Consider the following 12,648-nt stretch of genomic DNA (forward strand, 5'->3'; position numbering starts at 1 on the left):
CGCGCGCCTTGCCCCGCAGAGGTCGCCGGGAAATGTAGTTTTCCTTCTGCACACAGCTCTCTGGATGGAGGAGGTGGCACTCGAGCAACTCAGCGCCTCCCGGTACTGGTGGTGTTGATGTTTGGGGTCCGACGCCCTAATTCTGGCGCACTTTAGGGCTCCCAGTTTAGGCTTTCTCAACTACTTTGTTTTCATGAAAGATGATGCAGAAATGCTGTGCATAATCACAGGATTATTATGAATTGGAATATACGAGTTTATCTCAAGGAGGTGAAGAGTCTTAAGAAGATAGTGTCTTCTTCAATGAACTGATGGTGTAGAGCCAAGACAGGACCTGTGGATCAGTTTCTACAGTCAGAGGAGTATGTATATAAATGTTGTTTTTATCAGGTAGCAGACACACCCTCCTTTTCCTGAGAGGTGTGAGAAACTGTCTTTAATCATATATGTTAGTTCAAAAGCTAATTGTGATCTCATCTTTGCAGATGAGTTGGGTGTAGGGGGAAAGGCACTTTAATATCAGAGCTGCAGCTACTGAGACAGGCTGGGATGTGGGACCGTTTACTGCAATGCTTGCACCTGGACAAATGTCTCCTCCAGCAACAGAATACAAAGAAACTATGAGAGACTAAAAATAACTGCATGCCTGCACAGTTGGGGCAAAACAGGAACAGGAAGATACAACAAGGCCAAAACCCACCTGCCACGATCCCTGCACACAGCACTACTGGGGGGGTGGGCAGACCCCCTAAGCCACCCTTCCGGCCCGGGGTTGAGCAAGGGCACCTGTTACTTGTTTTCACTCCCTCCCTGCTGCAGAATGAGTCCCAATAAAGACTTGCCTGAATTTCTCGTCTGGCCTCTTATCAATTTCTATTGATTGAAAAATCCAAGGACCCTGGTTGGTAACACTACTGGTATGGAAAAGCTGGGACTCTTCACTGGTCTGAGACCTAAGGAAGTATAAAAGGAACTTGCCATCTTCTAAATCTGCTTTTTTTCCCCTTTTGTGATTTTCTGTTAGTTATATCAAGATTTTCCCAGACACCTTGGCTCAGTACTTTTGTCTCTCTTTTGGCACCTGCATTTTTAAAAAAAACAAATCATGGTGATCTTACCTTCCTACTAGTTCTCAAATTTATATCTTACTATTTATTTCCATTGTGTGTCTCATTACCATTAACTTGGATTACTTCAATAGGTTTCTAACTGGTGTTTTTGCCTCAGGTTCTTTTTTTCCTTCTCCAATCCATTCCTTAAAAGCTGCTTTTTTTTTTTTTTTAAAGCACACTTCTGGATAGGTCATACTGTTACTGACCTGGGTTCTTGGACTCTTTAATCATTATAAATTGATGAGGCCAGAAGAGAAATTCAGGCAAGGCTCTATTGGAGCTCATGCTTCAGCAGGAAGGAGTGAAAACAAGTAAACAGGTGTCTTTGCTGGCTCCCCGAAGCGGGGGTGGTGAGATGGTCCCTTAACTGGGGTGAGGGTATGGATGGATCGGTGGATCGGCCCGAGGGGTGGCTTAGGGCGTCTGCCCACCCCCCTGGTGGTGCTGTGTGCAGGGATCGTGGCAGGTGGGTTTTGGCCTTTTTGTATCTTATTGTTCATAATTTGCCCAACCACAGATGCATGCAGTTATTTTTAGTTCCTTATAGTTTCTTTGTGCTCTGTTGCTGGAGGAGAAGATGTTTGTTCAGCTGCAAGCACCCAGGTCCCAGGTCCCAGCCTGTCTCAATACTCCTGCTCATAACTTCTGGTGACTCCCCACAGAGTAGAGAATGAAATCCAGATAATAATAGGGCACTCAAACACTGCCACAGTCTGACCACACTTTCTCCATTATAATAATTAACTAGTTATTTCTTGAATGTAGCATGTGCTTTCCAGCTTTGGCTCACACTCTTCTATCTGGATTGACCCTTTCCATGAATCTTCATAAATTTCTACCAAGGCCAATGCAAATACCATCTCCTTAATTGGATGTTATTCCTCCCCTTTGATATTCATGTAGCAAGTTGTCATTATATATATATTTTTTGTTTGTTTGTTTTGTTGTTTTGTTTTTGCGGTACGCGGGCCTCTCACTGTTGTGGCCTCTCCCGTTGCGGAGCACAGGCTCCGGACGCGCAGGCTCACTGGCCATGGCGGGCCCAGCCGCTCCGTGGCATGTGGGATCTTCCCGGACTGGGGCACGAACCCGCGTCCGCTGCATCGGCAGGCAGACTCTCAACCACTGCGCCACCAGGGAAGCCCCATTATATATTTTATAGCACAGCTTCTATTCGGATGTCATCAATCTTGAGTCCTTCTCTGACCGCCCTATCCCCCGCTTAACACCCTCCACACCCTCCCTTCTCTACTTTTTAAAAGACCTCATCACTGCCTAGAATAGTATATATTTGCGAGTGCTCATGATTTTGTCTCTCCTCACCGCTAGAATCTAAGTTCTGTGAGGAGACATACTTTGTCTCCTTGTTGTTGCTCATTGCCCACATATCCAGCACATAGAAGATTGCCTGGCACCACGCTAAATTCATCGATAATGATGTTCCTCGCCTTACAGCAGTCCTTTATTTGCTCAGTGGAAAAGCATAGGTGATTAGGAATCCATTCAAGGTCATACAAATTAAATCATAGTGAAGTAACTAATACTTATATCTTGGGTAAAGCATAAGCTGTGGACACTTTGAGGGAAGGTAGCCATAGATTAAATATGAGTGTTTAAATATGAATGATTTGAAAGTAGTTGTTGATGCCTTAATTAAGGGAGGACAATAAAAAGTGATAATTTGCAAGTAGTTTCTGTCGACTTCAGTTAAGGTACAAATATTTTCATTGATTGTCTTGAAGAAGAGATAAAATAAAACTATCAATTACATATGAAGAATATGTCAAGGTTTAAATTTTTTTCAAAAATTGTGGAATTTTAAGGCAATGTTGAAGCCAATAATAAGTTCAGTTAGTACAGCATAGTATTCCAGGAGAAGAAAGAGAAGACAAATATAGAGGAGCTTTGGTTAAGAAAATACATTTATATCAGAGTTGTTGTTGTTGTTGTTTTGGCCATGCCACATGGCATGTGGGATCTTAGTTTCCCAACCAGGGATCAAACCCATGCCCCCTGCAGTGGAAGTGCAGAGTCTTAAGCGCTCAACTGCCACGGAAGTCCCCAGAGTTTTTAACATAGTGATCTTTCATTTAAACATTAAGATACAGAAAAGGAAGTTATAAAGGAAGGGATTAATTCAGTATTGCACAGCAGCAGTTCATAAGAATTTGGAGATCACTTGTAAGTGTCAGGCCTACATCATATTTAATGGCTCTGGTAGGAACGTGATCTGAAGATTTTTTTAAGGCAATATTTCAAGTGATGATTACAGTTGATCCTTGAAAAGCACAGGTTTGAACTGCATGGGTCCATTTATACATGGATTTTTTTTCAATAGTAGATACTACAGAACTCCATGACCTCAGATTGGTTGAATCCATGGATGTGAAATTGTGGATAAGGAGAAACTGCAGATACTGAGGCACCATGGACACAGTGGACTGGAAATCATAGTGGATTTTTGATTGCATGGAGGGTTGGTGCCCTTAATCCCTGTGTTGTTCGAGGGTCAACTTATTTCCTTATAAACATCATGATAGGGACTTCCCTGGCGGTCCAGGGGTTAAGACTCCGCGCTCCCAATGCAGGGGGTCCGGGTTCGATCCCTGGTCAGGGAACTAGATCCTGCATGCTGCAGCTAAAGATCCCGCATGCCACAATGAAGATCTCACACGGGACAACGAAGATCCCGTGTGCGGCAGCGAGGACCCAGAGCAGCCAAATAAAAACAAACAAACAAAAAACATCATGATAAAGGAAGAAGGGATATTTTAAGCCATAGCTTTTCAACCTGTATAGTTCATAAAAATTGAATTTCTCCCTCCTATTCCAATTTGTCCCCTATGAAGTACTTGGAGTCTGTCTTACCAAACCTCACTTCAAAATGTGTCTTAAGTATATAGTATATGTATTCCTATTAATTGACTCTGTTGGCTTTTACTTTCTCTACTTTGTAGTACAAATAACAATTTTTGTCTCTTTTCTAAATACTAAGTCTGGTTTTGCTAGGTCCATATACATGCCTTCCCCAGACTCCATTCTGACACACGTTAAGAAGCACTGGAGTAAGTGATCAAACATAACATTGGGTGGGAACCAAATGTTAAGAGAAATGTTGATTGAATTGAACATAATTGAATTCAATCACAGACCACCAGATACAAAATGAACTGTCATTATTTTGGCCTAAATGAATTTAAGGGTTTGTTAATTATACTTGATTCCTTGTAATGTTAAAGTATGTCAGAGAACCCATTTTATTGTATTTTAGAAGAACCTAGTGACATATACAGTGTAAAAACTTAAATGTTTAAATATTTAAGAATCAAAGATCTGTTGTTGAGACTGTTGCTCTAATAGGTTATTTACTTTTCTTTCCTCTATTTTTAAAAAAGTTATTTATTTATTTATTGGCTGCGTTGAGTCTTCGTTGCGGTGTGCAGGCTTCTCATTGTGGTGGCTTCTCCTGTTGCAGAGCACAGGCTCTAGGCATGCGGGCTTCAGTAGTTGTAGCTTGTGGGCTCTAGAGCGCAGGCTCAGTAGTTGTGGCGCATGGGCTTAGCTGCTCCACGACATGTGGGACCTTCCAGGACCGGGGCACGAACCCGTGTCCCCTGCATCAGCAGGCGGACTCTCAACCACTGCGCCACTAGGGAAGTCCCTCTTTCCTCTTTTTAAAGCAGGTCTTTTCCAGTCCTTTCTCCTTTATTATGTTAATTCAAATTATAGGATAAACCAGCAGTTCTCAAAGTGTGGTCTACAGACTCCTATTTGTCCCCAGACCCCTTTGGTCCCTGAGATACTTTCTGAAGGTCTTGCAGTCAAAAGTATTTTCATACTAATACTAAGATGCTATTTTCCTTTTTCACCAATGATATTTGCCCCAATGGTGCAAAGGCAATGGTGGGTGAAATTGCTGGTCCTGTAGCACACACACATCACAGTGGCACCAACACACTGTAGAAGTGGTCTTCATCACATGCACTCATGGTTTAAAAAAAGCCAGTTTTACTTAAGAATACCAGATGAAGCAGTAAAAATATTCATTTTAATAAACCTTGACTCTTTAATACATGTCTTTTTTAATAGTCTGTGATGAAATGGGAAGTACACATGGTGTACTTCTGCACCAAGTGGGAGTGTCTGCTCAAGGGAAAACACAAGCTAAACGAGCCATTTTTTCCATGGAACACCAGAAGGCCTAATAGACAAACTATAGTTATTCAGATCTAGGTTTCTGACAGACATTTTCTTGAAGATGAACAATGTGAGCCCATCTCTTCAGTGGAAACAATGGATGGTATTTGTTGATAATGAATATTTGAGCTTTTCAAGTAAAAATTGTAATTTTGGAAAACTTGTTTCTGTCAGTATGAGTTTGACAGCTTCCTAATTTTTTGATAAGATCAATGGTAATATTTTTGTGATTTAAAAAATAATATACGATATGCATCAACATTTGGAAGATCTGTATAACTCAGTGAACCAACATTTTTGAAATGATCAATGCATGATGTTACAAAATGACTGGGTAAAAAGTCCATTCAAGGACAAATGTTGACTACCATTTTAATACAACAGAGTACAAAAAGTTCATTGATAAAATTTTAGATTCCACATTGCTAGCCTCAAAGAAATTACAATGATTTGAAAAGGCTAAAATTTTAAAAAATACTTGTCCCTTTTCCATTCACATCTGTGTGGTGTTGGATTTTCTTCATATATTTTAACCCAAACAACATATCACAACAGATTGAGGGCAGAAATAGATATGAGAATCTAGCTGGATGCCACTAAGCTAAATATTTTTTTAAAAATTTCAAAAACTGTAAACCAATGCCACCCTTTTCACTAAATTTCTTTTGGAAAATATTGTTATTACTCATCAAATATATTTATGTTAACGGTGTGATGTGTTAACTCAGAGGGTGTTTTTTTGGATGAGATTAACATCTAATCAATGAACTTTTAAGTATAGCAGATTGCCCTCCATAATGTGGGTGGGCCTCATCCAATCAGTTGAAGGCTTGACTATAACGAAAAGCCAGCCTCCTCAAGCAAGATGGAATTCTCCTGCAAACTGCCTTCAAACTTCATCTGATAAAGAATGAGTAGGAATTTAGCCAGAAAAGGGATATAGAAAACTGTGGGGGTGGGGAAACATTATCTGTGAAGGCTCAGAGGTGAGAAAGCATGGTGCATTGAAGTCACCACAAAAGTTTCTGTGTACTGCATGGAGAAGCATAAGAGAGGAAGCTTGGGGGTAAGACAGCAAACAATAAAGGAGTTTGGAGTTGTCGAGTTTGGTTTTTTTTGTTTTTCTTTTTGGTTTGTTTTTGGCCCTGCCATGTGGCTTGCAGGGATCTTAGTTCCCCGACCAGGGATCAAACCCATGTCCCCTGCATTGGGAGCACGGAGTCTTAACCACTGGACCGCCAGGGAAGTCCCTGGAGTTGAGTTTGGAGATGAAAAGTGACGAGGTGAATTCTGGACTTTAGACCAAGCAACCTGATAAATGAGAGGAAAGAGATGTGACAGGGGGCAAGAACTGAGCTGTTATCACAGTCCAGGGGAGAGAGAATTTAAATTAGGATCGTGATAATTTGGATGGAGACATGGGTGGATTTAAGGTTTTTAGGTGATAGAGTCTCCAGACTTGACACAGGGTTGTATGTGGGTAGTGAGAGAGCAAGAGTTAAGGATTATTTCTGGATTTCTGGATCAGGCAACTGAATAGATGAATGAAGTCATCCGTGGAAACTGGAAACACTGAAAAAACAGTAGGGAACTATGAGTTCAAGACACATTGAGTTTACCAAAGTGTAGTTGTCCAGTAGGTAGCTAGATGTACTGGCTTGTAACTCAGGGGAGGAGTCCAAGCTGCAAGTACAGATTCGGTAGTCATTAGCCATAGCTGGCAATTTAGGTCCTGGGGGAAGCTTAAATTGAACAGGGAACATGAGATCAAGCCCTGGGAAGTAAGTCTTCCTTCCAATAGATAATACAAGAACTACCGTTTCACGGTTTCTTCTTTAGTACTTTCTGCGTCATTCTCAGCAACTTGGAGGAAGCGTCTATGCCCGCCGGCACAGAGATGTTCGACAAGCAGGGCCAGAACAGCTGCCGTAGCTGTTACAGAAAACTGAGAAAGGCTCCAACGGTTGGAAAAACAAGGTCAACAGCCGTTGCTTCTCGGAGGACGAAATCAATTCCCGGATGGTGGCGGAGGCCGGCCCACGGGGAGATTCAGGCGGATGGGCTGGACCCGAACTTGTTGCTATGGAGATGGGGCGGATTAAAGTGGCCGAACGAGATTATTCGAAAGGGACACCAACGGTGAAAGGACTAAAAAAAGGGCGACGCCGGAAAAGGTAGTTATCTGGAAACAGACAGACACGGAGGTTGAAACAGGCAGCCCTGCGAGGTCCGGTCGCTTGTGTTCCGGTCCATTTGTACACAAAGAGGGACCGGGCTCCGCTCGCCGGAAGTAGAACCTCTGCCCCCGGCGCATTACGCATCCTCCGCGCCGGAAGAGCGCCCCGCTCGGTCCGGCCGCTTCCCCCACAGCCCAGTAGGAGGGGCGGCTGGGCCGCTGGGCTGTGCAGCCGGGAGTCGTTGGCAGCGCGGAACTTCGGCGCACGAGGAGCCAAGGAGCGACCTGCGTTGCCGGGAGAGGGAGGGGGAAGGAAGGTCGCGTAGCGGGGCGACACGTCGCTGCGGAGGGATCCTGTTTCTGTTGGCGGAGGGATTTGGTCGCACGCTGACTTCCGGTGAGCCCCGATCCGAGAGGAAAAGCCCCGAAGGAAACAATAACAAACGCAGGAGGAAGCGGTTTTGGGGTTCGTGTGTTGAGCGGGTCTCGCCCGAGAAGATGAGCTTCGGCCCCTGTCAGGGGACGTGAGCGCAATCGCCGGGCCCCAGCCAACGTTTCTCCCCGTGGGCCCCCGGTGCCACCATGGCGGCCGTGGGGCCGGGGGGCTACGCGGCGGAGTTCGTGCCGCCTCCGGAGTGCCCGGTCTTTGAGCCCAGCTGGGAGGAGTTCACAGACCCGCTCAGCTTCATCGGCCGCATCCGGCCCCTGGCGGAGAAAACCGGCATCTGCAAAATCCGACCGCCCAAGGTACAGGAGTCTGATCGGCTTAGCTCGACTTCCCGGTCCGCTGCCCTTTCGCGTTCGCTCGCACTGGCGTCTCGACACCTGGACTTTAAGTTTCTCCGTGTTTCCGCTTTGGTTTCTTTGGGGTCTTCGCTAGGCACGTCTGGACGCGAGAGTCGTGTCCCGGGGCCTATCCGCCAAGAGCTTGGGAACTGATACTTTTCTTCCCCTCTTGGGTTGTGGGCAAGGGTAACAAAGGCTTTCGGCCTTTCTTTGGCCGTAAGGTGACTGAAGTATCGTGACGTGACAGCCCTACCCTCGCGTATAATCCTCGTTACAGTGCGATAGGAAAAACTGCCGTTCCGTCGGCTCTTGCTTCCTCCTAGCCCTGCTGACGCTTGATTTATTAAGTATCTGCAGGCCTCATCTCAGGGCTAAGGTTTCTTAAATGGTAATCTGAGCTCTAGTTGTCCCTTGAGGTGGTATCCCCAAACAAGCACCCCAGACTGATTACTGCGGCAGTGAAAAAAAGTCTTCCTGGGGGAGGAGAAGGAAAAAGCAGCAATTATTTTAAACATTTAGAGGTTTAGAAAAAATTTGTCAATAATAGAGGTGGAAGAAAACGTTGAAATCTTAAAAACATAAGAATCGCAGTTATTGCATGTAACTGGGTTTGCCTCTAGGTTAGTTAGGATCCTGTCTTTACGGTGAGGAAAGCTGATACTACTCTTTGTTTTGCGGGGATTAGTGCCCCAAGAGGTTGAGGGTTTGCTCAAGGTCAAAGGTTTTTTCTCTACCCGTTAGGTCCAGTGCTTTCCAAATGATATTCCTGGTCCACCTGCACTAGGGTCGACCGGATGGTTGTGAAAATGCAGATCCCTAGGCCTCATTCCCAGACTGGAATCAGTTTCGGGATATGGAAGTTCTAGAAACTGCTTTTCTAGCAAGTACTCTTCTGATTCTTAATGAACATTAAAGTTTATGAACCATGTCTTAGTGCTCCTTAAAGGGATATCTTGCTTTATGTTTTGTCTACTAGTAATAAAATAAAATCCAGTCTTTTTACACCTTGTTGCATTTTAAAAAGCTTCTCTCACCGCAAACTAGCACAGAAGTGTGCAAACTACCACAGTGAATAAAAAGAGCTTAGATGGAGGGAGGAGGAGGAGCAGTTAGTGTAGCATTTACAGATGTTTTCATTTAATATTCTTTGAAGCCTCAGTAAGTAAATAAGGTCATTTTACAGATGAGACAAGTCTGGATAAGTTAAATAACTTATCAGATGTGTGATCTTGGGCAATGGCAAAGTAGATTTTGAATCTAGATCAATCTATTTGTTTCTAAAACTTAGGCAAGCTACTTCCCTTATGCTCATTGAATTTGATTAAGATTATAGACTATCAGTTGCAAGCAAAGGATTAACAAATAATTGCTATGATGAGTGGTGGTACGTGTATTGGCATCCTCCCCAAAGTTCACTTAACTCTTTTATGAAAAATTTATTTTCACTTAATTCTTTTTCTATCAAGATTACCTGATATTGACAAAACCTTAAGCACTGAGGCTTTTCCTAAACCATATTTTCATTTATTCTGTTGCTTTAATGAATTTGAAATTCTATACAAGGTTCCTTTTAGTTTAAAAAAATATATATATATGTATAGCTTTTTGTTACTTACAAAAGGTTGAAATAATATACCTTCTTTGTGTCACAATATTATTATTGAAAATAAATGTTGTTTACAAGCAGAATTTAATTTCAATGTTGGTGGATTTCTTTAGTTTCCAAGGTAAGATAAAAATTTTTTTACTACTTTTCACATTTTTAAATAGATTACTATTTAGGCTAAATCAAACTATGGTCTCTGGAACTCTACTTGAAATGTGCTGTCTCATTTCAGTTATACCACATCTCCATCTGGAAATTGTCCTTGTTCTGTGGGTTTGCTATTTTTTAAAAAATTTTAATATTGAAAAAAAAATTTGGGTGCCCAGAAGCTGGGCTTTGAACAAAACATTTACATAACATAGACTTTAAAGTGCTGTGTCACATTCCACATGAATGAAAAAACACATTGTCCAATTACATAAGTACTTTTAAAACATTACCTTTTGGTCTTTAATTTTACCTTTTTTTGTTTCTTTCAAATTCTATTTTCTTTTTATTTTGATAAACTTGGATGTTTACTAGATGCTGTATTGAGATGAGCTTATTGCATTCCACTTGAGTAATTGGGGAAAGCGTAATTGTCAGATATAAATAATGGGACTGTGAGATTTGAGGAGAAAATTGATAAAATAAGCTTAGTATTAGAATGTTAGAGATAAGTAATAATAAATTATTTTATCTAAAAAATATTATTCTTTCAGTCTCTAACTAAAGAATACTTGTAAGTTGATCTGTTGTCAACATGATTTGTGGCAACTCACCCCTTAAATTAAGGAAATGAATAGTGCATTCCTTGCTTATTAACCAATATGGTGAAGAAATTTTTTCTATTTAGGATTGGCAGCCTCCATTTGCATGTGAAGTAAAAAGCTTCCGTTTTACTCCCAGAGTCCAGCGTCTGAATGAACTTGAGGTGAGTGTTGTTACATCACCGTTTCTGTCTCCTGATCTATTCTTTATATCAGGACTCCAGGTAGAGAACTTTAAGAAGCTCATGTACCAGGGCTCAAAATTAATGTTAATTGGGACTGAATGGAAGGAAGTTTCCGATTAAAAAAAATTGTTTATAGTAATTACAGTTTCTTCTGCTTAACTGGGATTTTGGGACACTATCTCTAGCCATGTTTTTCATGGTGGAAATATCCAGTATTTAGCTTTAGAGAACTGGAATTCTTAAATTCTACTTTCTTCAGTGCTAATTATTCTAATAAATTTTTCTTTTGTTAATGTTGGAGGACTCTGTATCTTGTAGTTTTTGGAAAACCGTTTTAAAAATTCTTCTATTAAAAAAACCTAGTTTTCCAAGGTGTTTTTTGTATGTTTGTTTGGTTTTTTGCTCTAACAGAACTTTTCTAGGACTCTTAATCTGATTTATTAAGATCTTCCTTTAAACATTTTGAATGTCTCTTAAATTTCTAAGTTGAAATCTGTTTAGATAGTTGTTCTTCCTGTTTTTGAGATTTTCAGAAGATTCTTCAATGTGGTAAAAAACTTCCAGAGTACAAAAGAGAAATCTTAGACAGTTAGGGCTTAATGTGTCATGCTGAGTTTGTTTTTTTTCCTTGCTGCTCCTAAAACATTTATTTTTTGAGATTTTAATACCTTTTTTTTTTTCCTTTAGTCTCTTATAAGATACTTGATGGAGGATCTTAATATCAGTGAGGTGGAGAGTTGGTGTACTTGAAGTATGCATATTATCTCTAGATGAAATGACAGGTTTAGAATGCTTAGAAAAAATAATTCGATTTACTAAATTTTCTGATTAGCTTAAAGTTAACTTTTACAAAAAATTGCTTTGGTTGATAAAATGAGAACTTTTCACATATATTAGAGTAACTTTTTTGTCTTAGTAAAGTTTAGTAGAAGTATTTTGCTTCTTTTTTATTGACTTATAAGGTTGGACTAAGCAGTAATGAGAAGTCTGAATTTCTTTAAAGAAATGAGTACCTTTGTTAAGTAAAACTCATTTACTTTCACCAAAACTTAATTCCTATCTCTCATTTCTGTATTTTAATAATCTCAGGCAATGACCAGAGTGAGATTGGACTTCTTGGATCAACTAGCAAAATTTTGGGAGCTTCAGGGGTCTACCCTCAAGATCCCTGTGGTGGAGAGAAAAATTCTGGATCTCTATGCTTTAAGCAAGGTGAGGCTTGTACTTTGTTAAGAAATTGAACAGGGGCTAGTGAATTTATGAAATTAGGAATTTCAGATATACTTGATGGAAAACATCGCTTCCTATGTAGGATTTGTTTGACAATGAAATGCAAGCATGAGTAAATGGAAATGATAGATTTCCAAGTTATTTTTAAAATCTATTTTATAGTTTGTTATGAGATTAATATTTAATAGCTACTCAGATTAGTAGGTTCTGTTTACACAGTATGCAAAAGAAATGACAGAGGCATCCTAATATTATTTTGTATGAAATGAACAATGTCCTATATTGAGCTTGTCAGCTTTTTTTCTGCTTCTTAATTGAAAATTTGGTATATTAAAGAGATTAATGTCACTCAGCATTCTCATGTGTGGTACATACCAGTTGTATTAATACCTGTAAGTAGTGTTAGTGGTTAACTGAGGGCAGCATTATCCAGTAGGATGAATATTAACTTTGTAATGTTACGTTCCCTAATGTGAAAAAAACTAACTGACCTGCAACAGGGTTTGTAACGATGACCTTGACAACATATTTTGTTAATACAATAAGAAAAATCTATGACTGCTCTGACTTGTGAATGAAGATAGCTTGATTATCTGAGGAATTTTGC

At 40.8% G+C, this 12,648-nt stretch overlaps 2 protein-coding genes across 4 annotated transcripts in view; one reads left to right on the forward strand and one right to left on the reverse strand.

The window, feature by feature from the left end:
• Positions 1–12,648, reverse strand: part of B4GALNT3 (beta-1,4-N-acetyl-galactosaminyltransferase 3) — a 256,857-nt gene that overhangs the window by 137,215 nt on the left and 106,994 nt on the right. The window lies entirely within an intron of this gene.
• The window catches only part of KDM5A (lysine demethylase 5A), an 85,520-nt gene continuing 80,403 nt past the window's right edge, over positions 7,532–12,648 (forward strand). The window contains exons 1-3 of one of the 3 annotated variants that reach the window (XM_033404201.2): positions 7,532–8,232; positions 10,713–10,790; positions 11,901–12,023. In XM_033404201.2, the coding sequence (XP_033260092.1) occupies positions 8,068–8,232; positions 10,713–10,790; positions 11,901–12,023 (366 nt within the window). In that variant the 5' untranslated portion in view covers positions 7,532–8,067. The remainder of the gene's footprint in view (positions 8,233–10,712; positions 10,791–11,900; positions 12,024–12,648) is intronic. The other 2 variants (XM_033404200.2, XM_004278994.4) reach the window with 2 other exon arrangements.

The sequence above is a fragment of the Orcinus orca genome, chromosome 11 (assembly GCF_937001465.1).
Source record: "Orcinus orca chromosome 11, mOrcOrc1.1, whole genome shotgun sequence".
In the NCBI taxonomy this organism is placed as follows: Eukaryota; Metazoa; Chordata; class Mammalia; order Artiodactyla; family Delphinidae; genus Orcinus; species Orcinus orca.